Source organism: Pholcus phalangioides, unplaced genomic scaffold, assembly GCF_987345545.1.
Source record: "Pholcus phalangioides strain wild (caught in Gottingen) unplaced genomic scaffold, Ppha-v1.0 ptg000011l_1, whole genome shotgun sequence".
In the NCBI taxonomy this organism is placed as follows: domain Eukaryota; kingdom Metazoa; phylum Arthropoda; class Arachnida; order Araneae; family Pholcidae; genus Pholcus; species Pholcus phalangioides.
In genome coordinates this window covers 14334499-14351015 of record NW_028301604.1, presented here as the reverse complement: position 1 = coordinate 14351015, position 16517 = coordinate 14334499, and the positions used below count along the sequence as shown (strand labels likewise).

At 42.7% G+C, this 16517-nt stretch overlaps 2 protein-coding genes across 2 annotated transcripts; one reads left to right on the top strand and one right to left on the bottom strand.

Moving 5' to 3' along the window:
* Positions 1–1275: 1275 nt before the first annotated feature.
* LOC149080097 (uncharacterized) lies at positions 1276–12231 on the bottom strand. Its single transcript, XM_089239091.1, has 2 exons — positions 11951–12231; positions 1276–5218 (listed from the first exon to the last, which is right to left on the bottom strand). Exons 1-2 carry the CDS (start codon positions 12176–12178, stop codon positions 1469–1471), a joined length of 3978 nt encoding a protein of 1325 aa, XP_089095217.1. The 5' UTR covers positions 12179–12231; the 3' UTR covers positions 1276–1468.
* Positions 12145–15507, top strand: LOC149080096 (uncharacterized). Its single transcript, XM_089239092.1, has 2 exons — positions 12145–12803; positions 13415–15507. The coding sequence occupies exon 2, from the start codon at positions 13419–13421 to the stop codon at positions 14820–14822; it is 1404 nt and encodes a 467-aa protein (XP_089095218.1). The 5' UTR covers positions 12145–12803; positions 13415–13418; the 3' UTR covers positions 14823–15507.
* The last annotated feature ends 1010 nt before the right edge of the window (positions 15508–16517 follow it).

Genomic DNA, 16517 nt, shown 5'->3' with positions numbered 1-16517 from the left:
GACATCTTTGACCACAACCATGTTTGAGCAAAGCGTGACGTCAACATTATTGCTATAGCCAATTGCCGTTTTTTTTTTATCCTGCGCTTGTTTTAACAATTAGACGTCACTTGAAGCGCCAAAACCAGTTTTTGTTCAATGGACGACGATGAGTCCGCTCCTCTTTCTAGGTGTCTTAATCTTTTCTTTAAACCTTTTTCGTTTGACGTCCTTTTTTTAGACCTCCTTTTCTTTAGACCACTTCTTGTGTAAAAAAAGTAACATTCACATTAACTGCACGATAAATCGCTGAATTTATCACTCTCTGCGTAACTTTTAGAGACAAATTTTAAGAAAAAGAATTTTTTCATTAAATATCTGCAAATTGATATCGCGGAACCCTTTGATGAACACCCATTCCCCCTTCATATACACAATATTAAAGTAAGATTAAAAAAAATAATTTCACTGCGAAAAATACATCTGAATTCACCATCAAATAACAAAAACACTCTCATTCACGTTCTCGTACCTTTGATTAAATTCTCATGACGTAAGAAAAAAAACTCATTTAGGTGGAGCACCTCAAATGTAATATTGCATTAATCTTGCATATTGCCTATTTCTATTATTTCACCAATAGAAAATGAAACTTTTGATTATATATAAGTAGGGTGATTTTAGCGGTTTTGGTGCACAATAGGACTGCGCATTTGCTGCGCATCAAACAATAGGGCTCCCCACTTGCTGCGCATCAAACAATAGGGCTCCCCACTTGCTGCGCATCAAACAAATGGGTGCTTCGCACTTGTTGAGGCTCGCTAGATGGCGCTTCCTATGACGTCATTCCTAAATTATCGTTCTTGCCTATGACGTCATTCCCAAATTATCGTTTTTCAGGGAACATTCCTAAATTAAACTTTTGAATTCATTTTCTGACTTAGAAAAAATTTGCTCCTAAATTAAACTTTATTTCCTGACTTGTTTTTTTTTTTTTTTGGAGGGATGCTCCTAAATTTTTTTTTTTCCATCCCAAGTGATGAGATTATTTCAAAGAGGGGTCATTCCTAAATTAATCTTTTCTTCCACAAATTATTGTTTTTTTACTGACTTAGTTATTTTTCTAATGATTTTTTTTTTTCATTCCTAAATTAAACTTTTTTTTTTCACATATCAAGCTGTAAAATAAAATTCCCTCAAAAAGAAATGTTATTGACTTTTCATCATACTCAAGCTGAAAAAAAAAAAAATCACACGTAACTCAATTAATGACAGAAGCATTGATGATAAAGAAAATTAAATTTTAATGATACACAAAATAAATGAGAAAAAATATATATACAAGAATAAATGGAAAAAATATATATACAAAATAAATGGAAAAAAATATATACAAAATAAATGGAAAAAAATATATACAAAATAAATGGAAAAATATGTTAAAATAAATGGGAAAAAAATATGTACATCAGTGTCCATGTAGCACTGTTCATCGAATGGCATAGTGGCCATACGCATATGTTTTAATGCCATCACCGAGAATATAGCGTTTATCGTCGCGAGGGCACAGCGACGTTTTGCGGAGGGCGACCGTTTGAAGTTTGTGGTTACTGGAGGAGATTTTTAGCATGGTGTTTTTGATCGAGGAGTTGTTGCGGAGGCAAGTCAGGTAGTCTTGATGTTTGAGATGCTTTTTGACGACCGCACGAACGACCCCTTTGGCGGTCTTCTTCTCCGCGACTGCTGTAATCATGCTGTACATTTTTGATCTTAATCCGACGAATTCCACAACGGGTTCGCCGCCGTTCTCGTCCTTCATGACGCCCACCACTTTTTTGTTGTGCAGGCTAAACAGAGGATGATCACCGGGATAGTTTGACGTGTCGAACCTGTGTAGCTCCTCCCTCATGTCTTTGTAAATGTCACCGGTTTTTATCTCGTAGAGGAATGAATCTGTGTCTGTGAACAAAACTTCCACACCGGGTCCGTACTTTTTCTTCATAAAATTATAATGGAAGTCCGCCATCAAGTGTTTGGACAGGTCCAAAATCGTGACACCGGTATATATGGGCCTGTCCAGATGGATTTTCGTCTTCAACATCTTGATGACGGCTAACTCACCGGTGATTATCCTGAAGCATTCGAATGCCGGGGATGATATTAGCTTCCTCAAGCTCTTCTGATTGTTGGCGAGACGGATGTCGACGTGCTTCCTCAAATTTTCTAGCGATTTCCCGTACACAGCGTTATTGAGGAGCTTATAGAAGTCCTTTTCGAATTCGCACCGGGCATTTTTCCTCTTTTCGGTGTTGAACGCTATGTACGGGCGTATCCAAGGCTCTTGTGTGAATTCGACTGCACGCCGAACACCCGTCAGCTTCATCCCCAGCGACGTGTATAACTTCAGGCACCGGTAATGGATGACGTAGGAAGTTTTGTTCATCAGATTTGGTGAGAGCTTTTTGGATGGTTTATCACCGGGTCTTCTGATGAATGGAGAGAGCATGTCACCAGTAATTTCAATGTTTTCTGCCGCCAAGGGGAAACAATTGTGCTCGTCGTGCAACTTCACCGGGTATTCCATGTCCACTTCTAAAATATACCCCTTGACGGCGTTGTCATCGATGTTGAGAAAATCGATGCTCTCGAGTTCACTGGGGGACAACCATCTAAAGTCTCTCACCGGGAGGGGCTCCATCATACACTTTCCGTATAAGTTGTTCACATCATAGTACATGATATATGATGTAGGTTCACTGGGGTTATAACCGGGTATTAACGGGTTGTTGGCTCGCGCATACCGCTTGGAGATCACTGAGACCCCACCTCGGATACCTTTCTCCATGAAGAGATGCATGTCCGGATCTGTTATCAATTCGAGCTTGACACCGGTCATTCGCAGACATGCGTTCCAGGCCAATCCCGGGGATGTGAACGTATGCACCGGGTCGATCTTGTAGTTTTCTTCGCAGAGTTTTCTAAAACTCTCGAACACATCCCCGAGAAGCAGCACGTCAGTCTTCACGTAGAGGTTGTGGTAATCACCGAGGTTGGAACACCGGAATTCTCTCCAAACGGTATGCGCATATGTATACTCGTCACTGGTTATATGTTGATCCCCCAGAGAGGTGTAAAAGGCCTCTCGTGGGGGCAGCACCGGATCTTCGAACTTCTCAAACGAGTCAACGTACTCGTACGGATAACATCCTTTACGTTGAAGAAGATGACTCGTAGCTCCAAAACATTTCTTCATGTTGTTGAAGTCACCGGGGTTCATCGCTTGCACGAGCGAATCCAACGACGCCGCCAAGAACTGGTTGGAATCCAGGAATCGCAGGCGACCGAGAGAAAAGGAGATAAATTTCTCCATATTCCTCCCGATCACCTGGATCCTGCGATCGGGGTACCGGGAAAGTCCTTGCATCAGGAAATGAGCGTCGTAGTTTTGTAAATTGTGAAATATAACCGGGATGTGACGTCTTAACCTGAGCTGGAGATTGCACTTCTGATGCAGCGCCGCTCTAAAACCACCGGTGATGTGACAGTGGTCACGAACCCTGTCGTCACCGAGTGGGCGGTCGCACACCATACAAGTGGTCGCATTCCCGAATCTCTCTTCATCTTCAGCTGTCATCTGCAGAGGCACCGGGTTGTCGAGCTTGCCCATAACCACTCGTTCTTCTTCGACGAGACACCGGAAGAAGACGTCCACGCAATCTTCACCCCTGTACACTGTGGGCTCTTTCACGTATACACCATCGGGCCCCACGACCGTATACGCGAATCCACAGGGGCGGTGAAGGCTCTTCTGGGTTGTGCTAGAGAGAGACGGGTTCGGCTTACAGCTGTCCACCTTCTCCAAGATCGCCTCAAAGTCCGCATATATGACGTATGGAACGTGCAGCTGGTAATGGTTGTTCTTGAAGAACATCACGTTGTCGTCTACACCGGGATACGTCACTCGTTGCAGACCGTGTGTCTGGCAAAGTGGTTCGTGCGCATTCAGCTGCTCGAGGGAGGAGAAGCGTTGCAAGCAATAATTGCAAAAGTGGGATGCACCTTCATACTTGGTCGTGTAGGAAAGCAAACGAGACATGTTTTGGATGAGGCAGTAGTGCGACGTTGTCTCGTTGCTGATGAACAAGAGGTTGATTGGTGTACCAGACACCACCTCACTAATCCTGAGAGGAAACACCTCTCCTCCCTCCAACCCAAAGACGTTAATGCGCACTGAATTCGCAGCTTCGAACCGTGGGATTTGTTTAAGTGTCACCGGGTATACTAATTCACTGGTATTCAATTCATTCTCATACTGAATATAGTTGAACACCCTTTCGGGGTTTTGTTTCACCGGGTGTAGGGCAGCCAGTACGCACCAGAGAAAGCATTTCTCATCATCGTTCTTTACATTTACCACTGCTCTTCTGCTGGCTACCCCCTTTGGCAGCGGAATATAAGTGGCGGCCGCTAGTGGTTGGTATTGCGTCGTGTTGAGCTCGAGCGAGAGCACGCGCTCGAGCACCCAACCACTTCCGCTGCCTTCAAAATCCTCTGTAGCCTGTTTAACCTTATTGAACGCTATTTGAAGGTACTCGTCAATTTGGTCAACGGTTAGTGTGGTGAGCATCTTACTCCGAAGATACCCGTTGCAGAACTCGTCCTCACCGTCACTTCCTTTCCTGGAAAATACAGCAGTCGCGACGATGTTCCATTTCAATGACCGATGTGTGGCCATATCCTCCCTCAACAGCCGCGTCAACTCCTCTCTGACGCTGTCGAGGAAGGTGGTCATATCCATTTCGGTGTCTGGGGTGGGGATCAATTCGTGCGTCGACAACATGTCGAGTGCGCGCCTGACTTGCCCTCCTCCTCCTAGCTGTGCTCCTCCTTGGGGTGCTCCAAGCTGCTGCTGTGCCCCATGGCTCGGTGATGGCCGCTGTGGTGGTGCTCCTCCTTGCGCCCACTGTGGGGACGCATCATGCTGGGGTGGTCCTGCTCGGTGATGGCTCGGTGATGGCCTCTGTGGTGGTGCTCCTTGTGCCCACTGTGGGGGCACACCATGCTGGGGTGGCGCACCATGCCCCATGGCACGCTGGTGGCGCATCAAATCGCTCTTGCGGTGAAACGCTGCATCGCACACCAAACACTTGTGGCGACGCTCGCCATGCGTTAGCCTGTGCTGATTCAGATTCCTACGCAAGGAAAACTCCTTACCACACGTCTCGCATAGATGACGCTCCTGAAAAACAAATAAAAAGGTAACGTAACACACGTAAGTCTAACACATGAAGAAATGGAGGAGAGGTATAGAAACCCACGTCTTCCCGCTAGTTTCGGTGGCGTATCCGCCCTCAAACGCGTGTTAAATAAACCTAAAAAAGAAATTAGTGATTGGTTGGCTGGCGAGAGAGCGTACACGTTGCACAAACCAATTAAAAAAGTATTTCCCCGCAACAAAACAATAGTGGCTGGTCTAAACAGTCAATTTCAAGTCGATTTGGTGGACATGCGTAATCTGGCACCTCACAACGAGGGCTACAACTATCTTCTCACGTGCATCGACGTCTTTTCCAAGTACGGTTTCGTCGTGCCTCTCAAAAGGAAAACCGGTGACAGCGTGGCCAAAGCTTTAGAAAGCATCTTTCAACAACGTCAACCAGTGGCGCTACAGAGCGATAAGGGGCGCGAATTTATAGCGTCACCAGTCCAGCGCTACCTCAAGCGTCAAGGTGTAAAGTTTTTCACTACGGAGAACGAACAGATAAAGGCCAGCGTGGTGGAAAGATGGAACAGGTCTCTCAGAAACTGGATGTACAAGTACTTCACTGCCAAGAACACGTATCGCTACATCGACATGATCGAAGACCTCGTGTGGAGTTACAATCACAGGTATCACAGGTCTATAAAAATGAGGCCCGTGGACGTGAACCCCGGAAACGAGCCGGAGGTGTGGAACAATCTCTATGGGGATACACCCAAGAAACAAGATTGCAAGTTTAAAGTGGGTGATCACGTGCGCATCACAAGATCAAAACACACCTTCGAGAGGGGGTACGATTCTAATTTCACCGAAGAGATATTCGTGGTGACCGAGTGCGTGAAAAGGGAAATTCCCGTTTACAAGCTCGAGGACCTGATGGGGGAAGAAATCAAGGGCACATTCTACGCTGAAGAGATGGTAGGTGTAAAGATGGGAGAAAAATTTCCGATTGAAAAAGTTTTAAAGAAGAGGAGAAGAAAAGGAATTATTCAATACCTCGTGAAATTTCGGGGGTATCCGAAAAAATTCAACGCGTGGGTGGTCCTATAAAAACCCGGAAACAGTGCGCGCATCTGTCATTTCAGAGATGGCTTCTTTCTATCTCACTCTACCCAGCGATGCTTCCAGAGACTTTTTTCCCGACAACACGCTCTCGAGTTTCGTGGTTAAACTTCCAAACACCCTGGAATTCGAATCCGAGATGGAAGTCGCACTGTCGGAGATAATTTATCCCCATTCATTCCACAACATCACTCAAGAGACAAACACTTTCGAATTCGATGTCGGAAACAAGATAATGAAGACCGGTCGCATAGCCCCGGGTTTCTACGAGACGACCCCCGAACTGATCAAAGCCATATCCACTCAAAATTTTCAAGACAAGATTGGTGTGACGTACAATAAAATCACGAAAAAAGTTAAGGTGAACCTCAAGAAAGACACCAAGCTCAGTCTCAGACACGGTATAGCCGAAAACCTGGGTTTCGAACCCGGCCTGATAGAGGGTCCGACCATAGTCGAGGGTCCTTTCACAGCCGATCCTAAATTAGACTTTCATCTCTTGTACGTGTACTGCAACCTGGTCGAACCTCAGGTCGTGGGTAACACCTACGCCCCGCTACTGAGAATCGTGAAAACTAGCGGTCAGGACGGGGATATCGTCAGCGTGTCTTTCGAACGCGCCCATTACGTGCCGCTGGCCAGAAAGAGTTTCGACATCGTTCACATGTATTTAAGGACGCACATGGGCAAGTTTTTCACATTTCAACGTGGAAAGGTGATAGTGAAACTACACTTTAGACTGCGACATGCATTATAAACCGTACCGGAGCTGTGCACACAGCATCAACGATTATTATCTCGCTCAGGCTGGAAACGGACTCGGATATTATCAGGGTAGCGCCCTGCAGAGGGGGTATGGTCTCGGATCTATATTCAGCTCTCTCTTCAGATCGGCCGTGCCCCTGTTGAAACGCGGTGCCAAGGCAGTCGGTTCTCAACTGTTGCGCTCTGGTGTGGATTTCGCCAACGACATAGTTCAAGGAAAAGACGCAAAGATCGCAGCTCGCGATCGTGCCAAGGAAGCCGGAAGGTCCCTCACGGATAAGGGGGCCAATAAAATCAAGTCCATGCTCGGAGGAAAGAATAAAAGGAAGAGACTCGTCAAGAAAACCGTCAGTAAGAAGAAAGCTAGAAAGCTGTCGACACCCGATATATTCAGCGATGGTTTTTTTAATCCACGAAAATTCTCATGAGTGTTTGAAAAGCGAAGCCGACCTGTTCACGGTGCCGCCCACGGAAACCTCTATAGAATCAGCCGAATGGGTCCAGTACCATCCGATATCTCAAGTGCGCGATTCGGGGGCCCCCATCGAATTTCACGTGGCCGGAAGTGCGGAAGAATACGTAGACCTTTCCGCCACTCAGCTGTATGTCAGAGTAAAGGTGACAAAACCAGAAACCGCCGAAGCGGTCTCGACGGCGAATAATTTCTTGCATACCCTTTTCTCTCAGATTGACGTCACGTTGAATGGAAGAACGCTCACAAACTCATCACACACTTATCCGTATCGAGCTTACCTGGAAACGCTGCTTAACTACGGATCGGATGCAAAGAAAGGACCCCTGACAGCCGAGGGCTACTACAAGGACACTGCAGGTCACATGTCTGACCTAACCAAGAACGAGGGGGCCAAGAAAAGAGCTAAACTCTTGGAAAACTCTTTCGAAATGATGGGCGTACCTCACGTCGACATATTCTATCAACCGAAGCTGATGCTCTCTCTGGTGGACTTGAAGATGAGACTGGTTCGCTCGAAACCCGAGTTCTTTCTGATCACAGCTGCTGAGGGTTGCGACGTGGTGATCGAGCAAGCGAGTATTTTTATGCGTAAAGTAAGAATGAACCCGGCTGTGGCTGTAGCGCATGCCATGGCGCTCGAGAAAACAACAGCCAAATATTGCATTAACCGCGTGATATGCAAGGTTTATTCGATATCCATGGGGAGTATGAGTTTCGTTCAAGATAACGTATTTCTCGGGGTCATGCCCAAGAGATTGGTGATTGGTATGGTGGACACGGAAGCATTCAACGGAACGTTCAATTTGAACCCCTTCGACTTCAAGCACAACAACGTCAACTTTGTCTGTGTTTCTATCGATGGAAGACCAGTACCCCATACACCACTTCAACCCGACTTTAGGAACAAGCACGTCATCAGAGCCTACAACACGCTCTTCGTAGGCACCGGTAGACCCGGTGAAGATAAGGGATGCGACGTGAGCAGAGTAGAATACGAAACCGGCGGTTACTGCCTCTTCGCCTTCAACCTGATACCCGACATGAGCGACTGCGGACACGTGCACCTACAAAAGCAGGGCAATCTGCGAGTGGAACTCAAGTTCTCCTCAGCCTTGATCAAGACCGTGTCGGTTATCATATTCGCCGAATTCGAATCGCTGGTGGAAATAACAAAGTCCAGAAGCGTCTTGTGTGACTTTGCGGGATGAACACTAAACAGATAGAGCGAGCCCTCTCGACACACCCCCACACCCGAAAGGCTTTCCTAGGTGTTTTTGCGAGCGATAACTTACCCGAAAACGTGATCAAGTATCCCGCTGCACTGGTTGTGAATACAGACAGAGAGAACGAACCCGGAACGCATTGGTTGGCTATTTACATCGAAAACGAAGCGAGAGCTGATTTCTTTGACTCTTACGGGAACCCACCCACTTACTTCAAGAAGGGGGACATAAACAGATTTCTACGCCGCTACTCACGCGTCGACTACAATGACGTCATGCTGCAATCAGATAAGACAACCGTGTGCGGACACTACGTGATTTTTTTTATCTATTCTCGATGTATCGGCGAAAGTATGAATAACATTGTATCGCGTTTTAATATGCAAAACGATATGCGCGTTGCAAGCTTTGTAAAGAAAAATTTTTCTGTTAAATAAAAGAGAAAAAAAATTCATTCATTTGTCATTTACTATGGAACCTTTCAAGCTGACACATCCGAGCACCGTGCTCATTGCCGGACCCACCGGTTCGGGAAAAACATATTTTCTCAGAGAACTATTAAAACACAGAAACGAAATGTTTCGAGAGCCTCGTCCGAAACGAGTTATATGGTTTTACGGCGAATATCAGACTTTGTTCGAAGACATGGAGGACCACGTGGAATTTCGAGAGGGAAGCAATTTCGAAAGCGTGGAAGAAGACAGCTTGGTGATTTTAGATGACCTCATGAACGAGCTATCGGGCGAGAAAAAATTAGCAAACCTTTTCACAAAGTACAGTCACCACAGAAAATTGACCGTGATTTTCATAGTGCAGAACGTGTTTCACCAGGGGCGGGAAATGAGAAACGTTTCTCTGAACGCGCAATATATGTTTCTATTCAAAAATAGAAGAGATGTCAGTCAGGTGACCCACCTGGGACGTCAGCTGTTTCCCAATAAAATCAAATTTTTCAACGAGGTGTTCGAGGATAGCACGAAAAAACCGTATTCGTATTTAATGGTTGATTTACGACCCGAGACGGAGGAGGAAATGCGCCTGCGCACTAACGTGTTACCGGGGCAGACGCAATATATCTATAAACCCAGGAAATGAAACTTTCCATTTTCGAACATGACGGCTGTGATAGAGGTCGAGGGTTTCCAGCTGTCGGATAGAACATTCATAATCAAGGAGTTGGCATGGTGTTTCATGCATTCGAGAGAAAATTTTCACTATGTATATAAACCGCCCAAAAAGTTTTCGGAATTATCTCCTAGAGATAGACACCAGTGCCTCTACGTCACCAACAACATACACGAAATATCGTGGTCGGCTGGTGATGTACCTTTTGAAATGCTGGAGCGGCATTTGCAGCGATTATCAAAAGTCGTATTGTATACTAAGGGCCACGACAAGTGTCGGATGCTACTGCAGCAGTACGGGTTAAAAGTTTATAATCTAGATGCGATTCTCTGCCCCAACATTGTGGACTTGCCAGAAGTGAGCGCGAACTGTTTTCTCCACGAAAACATGATAAAGCACTGCGCGCTGAAGAAGGCTATAGCATATAGCACATGGTTGGAATAAAAACATCGTTATTTTAAAGTATGGCATTGGAGAAGCAACAAGTACTCCGTCTACTCTCTGCCTGTCCGAGGAATAAACGCAAAGACTTGTTGAAGAAATTACCGAAATCGGCGTTAAAGACGGTCTGCGAGTGCTCGCTCAATATTTTGAAGGGTGTCATTCCGTTATCCCCGAAACAGAAAAATAAACTGAAAAGACATAAAAATACACTTCGCAAACTTGCCTGCAAAAAGACGCCGCTGTACGAGAAAAAGCGCGTGCTCATTCAGAAAGGAGGTTTCTTGTTCCAGTTAATCCCTGCCGCTATACAAACCCTCGCAACTTTGTTCATGAAATAATGGAATACGCTCGAAAATACGCTTTGATCCCAGAAAATTTGTTATCGCGTCACGTCACCACAAAAGAGCAGCTTTCTGAGTTGGACAACGAGATGTTGAAAATACTTCGAAGCAAGGAGCCCGAAGCTATAAAAATTAAACTCTATCAGAATCTGCTGAACAAGAGAATCAACGTAGCCGAGAATAATCCACCGGCAATTCAAGAAGAGAAGAAAGTTGACGAATCACCGATAGCTCTGATTTCTGTCCCGAAATCGCAAAGGGGACACTCGGAAAAAATTATCACACATATAAATAAGCATCCGAACATATTAAAGATTAATTCTAACGGCTCGATCGTTTATAAGAGCAGGCTCGTCAAAGGAAGCGACATTCGTGAGTTGATATCAAGTGTGCTCGGTCGGAGAAAATCACCCGTGGTGGGTCAAGAGATTTTCCTGAAAGCGCTAGAAGAAACCGGAGCTCCGAGAGATTATATAAAAAATCCATTCTTGAAACATAATTGGTTAGAGCTTTGAAAAATGGCTACAGAAGAAAACAAGGCTGATGTTCCGTCATTCGATCTACCTAGCTGCTGGTCCTTGGAGAGCCAAGTGATAAGACACAAGAGAATTTATACGATAATCATACTCCTGCTGTTTGTATTATTCACATCAATTGCTACGTTCACATATAAAACCCAAATGAACTATGAAAGATGTAATTCCTCTCTTCCGCTGGGAGGAAATATTTTTCTCACGTATTGTAATAAAACATATGATATACGTTATTTCAACGGAAATGCGCCTACTACGAAAGCTGTTAATCTAACTAATGCGCAAATGTATAAATTGATTCACGAGTCTGCTGATGTACAATTGAATAAAAAAATTTCTATTTGAATTCTTGTGTCGTTTTGAAATTGTTTCGCGACATGAAATTCCCAGATGTTTCGCAGCTCTACCATTAAATAAAGTTTAAATACCTTACATGAAATAAATTTAACTTGAAATAAATTTACGCCTGAGAAATTGTTTCGCGACATGAAATACAACTGAATAATTTTTTTTTCGATGAATGAAAATTTAACTCGCGATATAAATAAATTTGATTTGAAATTAAATTTAACTCGAAATAAAATTTAACTTGTAATGAAATTCCCAGATGTTTCGCAGCTCTACCATTAAATAAATGAGTTTAAATACCTTACATGAAATAAATTCAACTCGAAATAAAATTTACTCCTGAAAATTAATTTGGAATAAAATTTAACGCGCGATAATTTAAAAAAACAACTAACCTCTTTCTTCTTCTTCTCTGACGGAGCATATCCACTTGGTCCAGCTTCTACTGGCGCAGGACGCTTCAGGCATTGCTGGATGAAATTCTCCTCATCCTCAATCATTAATTTTATATCGCGATCACTAACTAAATCCTCGTTGAGACATTCATTGACGAAATTATCGTCATTTTCCAACAATCTAACTAATTCTTCTTTACTTATACCGAAATCGATAAAACTAGCCATTGCGCGAACGTACGAAGCGAAAGCTAAAAAACTTGATGCTGTCTGGACAAAACTCAAAAACGAAGTGAGAGGATCTGCAAAGAAGATGATACTTTTAATGAGATAAAGGGTTAGGAAGCGATAACGAGTCTCGTGTGCTATGCGTCATTACTCGGGCAGACAGTACTCATATAGTTATCAGTGTCGCGTGCAGAATAATCGAAGCAACGCGAGTGATGCATACTCACGTCAATATCATTATCAGTGATTTATGTAACATTGGATAGTGTATCGTTAGATATTGGTACTGTATCAGTGATGCATGCTCACATGAATATATTGTATCAGTGATTCACGTGAATGAGATAGTGATGCTACTCACATCATTATCAGTGATTCATGTAACATTGGATAGTGTATCATTAGATATTGGTACTGTATCAGTGATGCATGCTCACATGAATATATTGTATTAGTGATTCACGTGAATGAGATAGTGATGCTACTGGGTGCACTTTGAGATTCACAGTATATTCCTATACTTATGCTTATCAACTGCAACTGCAGTATATAAACTGCGGGACAGACACAATTCCTTAACTTAGTTCTCTCGCTCGCTTGGATACACTTCTCTCTCCGCAACTTGGTAAGATTTTTTTTTTCTATGGCTTCTTGCGTGTTAGATTTTGAGGGATTCTTGCTTAAAAGTGGGATATATGTTGTTAAGGAAATGGCTTGCTTTGATTTAAGCACAGGGAGAGTATATCACTCTCTCTACAAGCCGCCATTCTCTAGCAAGGAGCTATCCGAAGAAGATTTCCCACAAATGCTCTGGGTTAGCAGAAATCTTCTTAATATTAGATGGGGGGAAGGGCTTTTCGATTATAATTTAATGAAAATTCATCTCACCACTGTTAATAACAGATATAGTTGCATTTATGTGAACTGCAGGCAAAAAAAAAAATTTCTAGAGCAACGATTCAACCTGGAGACAGTGAAAGTCTTAAACTTCCCAAAATCCTTGACTTCTTGCGGGTTTCACCCTCTGCAAAAAGGGCATTGCGCAAGAAGCAAGGTCGTAGCATGCGCTGAATGGTTAGATGCATAAAAATTTAATTTTGTAAAATAATAATAATAATAAAAATTTAAAAAACTTAAAAAAAAAAAAAAACTTCTGTTAAAATATATATTTCGCAATTTTTTTTTTTTTCATCTTGAGAGTTGCGGAGAGAGACTGTATGCGTTGTTTTCATTTAGACAGATGGAAAGCCTCCGCTATGAATACGCTCGGAACGTACTGGATACTTCCGTTGCGATACTACACCAGCTCGAATCTGAAATCGTGTACCGTCCAGCAGAGGAATGCGTCTTCAAGTTTGGCGACAAGACTTATCCGATGCCCAGACAGCATGCTGGGTATGGTGACGCTGGCCTACACTACACCTTTTCCGGAATGACCCTCCAGGCCCAACCGTGGACACCTCTCCTCTTGGATTTGAAAGCCGTGGTCGAGAGCATCTCAGGCCATGACTACAACTTTGTTGTCGTCAACCGATACTCTGATGGAACCAAGAGCATCTCCCCGCATTCCGATGACGAATCACAGCTCGTCAAAGATTACCCCATCGCTTGCCTCTCCCTGGGCGCTGAAAGAAAGCTCGTGTTCTCTCGACGGGGGCACCAATCCGTGGACCGAATCCTGGAACACAACAGCCTGCTGACGATGCTACCTCCAACCAACCAGCTGTGGCGTCACGCGATACCTAAAGACCCAAAAGTAAAAGACGTCCGACTCAGCCTGACGTTCCGGAAAATGGTTTCGAGTAACAAGCGCCCATCACCGAACACTCAACCACCATCGGCTAAGAGATCTCGCAGCAGTGGATTCAATAAGGAAGCGCCGCCTCCCAACATCTTTCACGTGAAGGAGAACTTTTTCGTCAGCGTCGTGATCTTCAGTGGTGAAGTGCGCGTACATATTCGAGAATTTTTCGAACGCGATGGACTCATGCACCCAGCTAAAAATGGAGTGACTCTTTCGCCGTACGTGTGGGAATGTTTGAGAACCGAATTCTCTCGTCGTACTATGCTGCAACGCGTTGATAGAACTTTCCTAGTGTCGGAGAACCTGATCGTGGACTACAGCGGTGATGATGTGCTAATTCAAACTCTACATCGCGGGGACAACAAAATTTTCAAGTGCTCCGAAAACCCCCTCAAAATGACTTTCCAGGCAATCGAGGCACTCTTCTGGAGCGAGGATGATAAACCACTTCATACCGTGATCAGTGAGCTCGTGCAGAAAACGCTCTGCTTGGACTATCTGAAAGTGTGTGTGCGCGAAAACCAAACTAAAGGAACGAGTTCTATGGATATCACCGACATTTTGGCTAAATTGGTGAGTGAAAAACTTTTTGCTAGCATCGAAAAAATTGTTGACTGCCATGGGTGTTCCATGGGATATGCTAATCAGTTGGGTCATGAATGTCTGCAGTTGAATGATAATTTAATGTTTTATAAATATTTTGATCATGCTTTAACCCTGATTGACTTTCGCGAAGTCGCTAAAACTCTGGCGGAAAATTACGATGTAGCGGAAAAATGTTTTAATGCGATTGATTTTGATGTTTTGAAATCTAAGATAGAAGAAATTTATTTGAAATAAATGAAAATCATATAAAATGACTTTGTATTTTATTGCTCCTTTGGTTTATTTTTACTTTTCAGCTTGGACATACAAAAGTTTATTTGTGACTTGAAAAAAATTTTATTTTAAAATTAATGAAACGATTCATCTTTGTTTAGTTTAGAAAATAAAGTTTAATTTAGGAATGAAAAAATCATCAGAAAATAAAGTTTAATGTAGGAAAGATCCCCAAGTTAGAAAAAAAAAAAAAGTCTGAAATTAAACGATAATTTGGGAAAGATCCTTCTCTTTGGTGATATCTTCGAAGTGACGTTATGGGAAAATCTTGGGATAGAAAAAAATTAAGTTAGAAAATGCATCCCTCCAAAAAATAACAAAGTCAGAAAATAAAGTTTAATTTAGGAATGACCCCTCTTTGAAATAATCTCATCACTTGGGAAGTCAGAAAATAAACGATAATTTGGGAAAGAGTTGAAAGAACGGTAATGAACTTTAAATTTCCCAGGGTGTTGAGAAAAAAAAAAAAACCAAGTCAGAAAATAAAGTTTAATTTAGGAGCAAATTTTTTCTAAGTCAGAAAATGAATTCAAAAGTTTAATTTAGGAATGAAAAAAAAAATCATTAGAAAAATAACTAAGTCAGTAAAAAAACAATAATTTGTGGAAGAAAAGATTAATTTAGGAATGACCCCTCTTTGAAATAATCTCATCACTTGGGATGGAAAAAAAAAATTTAGGAGCATCCCTCCAAAAAAAAAAAAACAAGTCAGGAAATAAAGTTTAATTTAGGAGCAAATTTTTTCTAAGTCAGAAAATGAATTCAAAAGTTTAATTTAGGAATGTTCCCTGAAAAACGATAATTTGGGAATGACGTCATAGGCAAGAACGATAATTTAGGAATGACGTCATAGGAAGCGCCATCTAGCGAGCCTCAACAAGTGCGAAGCACCCATTTGTTTGATGCGCAGCAAGTGGGGAGCCCTATTGTTTGATGCGCAGCAAGTGGGGAGCCCTATTGTTTGATGCGCAGCAAATGCGCAGTCCTATTGTGCACCAAAACCGCTAAAATCACCCTACTTATATAAAACAAACTTTTCTCACCCCTTTTTTGATTATTATTTTCCAATTTATTTTCAATCAACAGCATCATCGAAATTTTAAAAAATCATTCCGTATATCAGGGGTGTCCGTTTCCATCATTGAAAACATTCTATCCTGAAAATGCGTTTTATAACTTGTTCTAATAGAAAATTTATTAATTTTATGCTCTGACTTAAGTTTAGTTAATCCCTGTCGGTGAAACCGAAATTCATTTGAAAAACTGTCTAGACCAGTGGTCCTAAACCTTTTTTTGCCCATGGCCCCCTTTCAATGATTTCTCATTTCTGTGCCTCCCCCCCCCCTTTACGACCATAATTAATTTCCTCCTCTCCCCCTTTCCGTTTTCCCGTTAGAAGATAGTTATTGAAATATTGTTTGAAGTAGAGAATATTTTTGAATTTAATTAAATTAATTTTTAATTTATGAAAATATAAGAAAAGCAGAATAAACATAATACAATAAAATAAACATTAAAAAAATAAACAAAACCCTTGAATTTATTTATTTAGAATGTTGCATATGTATATTAATAAAAATTCTCAATAATTTTGAGGCTCTTATTCCACTTCACACGGTACGAGACCCGTTGTAATGCTCCCCACTTTTTTATGTT

Bases quoted from the DNA above. Each gene is read 5' to 3' on its own strand.
- LOC149080097 (XM_089239091.1), bottom strand. From the start codon at position 12,178: ATGGCTAGTTTTATCGATTTCGGTATAAGTAAAGAAGAATTAGTTAGA. The intron at 5,219-11,950 runs GTTAGTTGTTTT...TTTGTTTTTCAG, and splicing joins CAGAGAAGAAGAAGAAAGAG to GAGCGTCATCTATGCGAGAC.
- LOC149080096 (XM_089239092.1), top strand. From the start codon at position 13,419: ATGGAAAGCCTCCGCTATGAATACGCTCGGAACGTACTGGATACTTCC.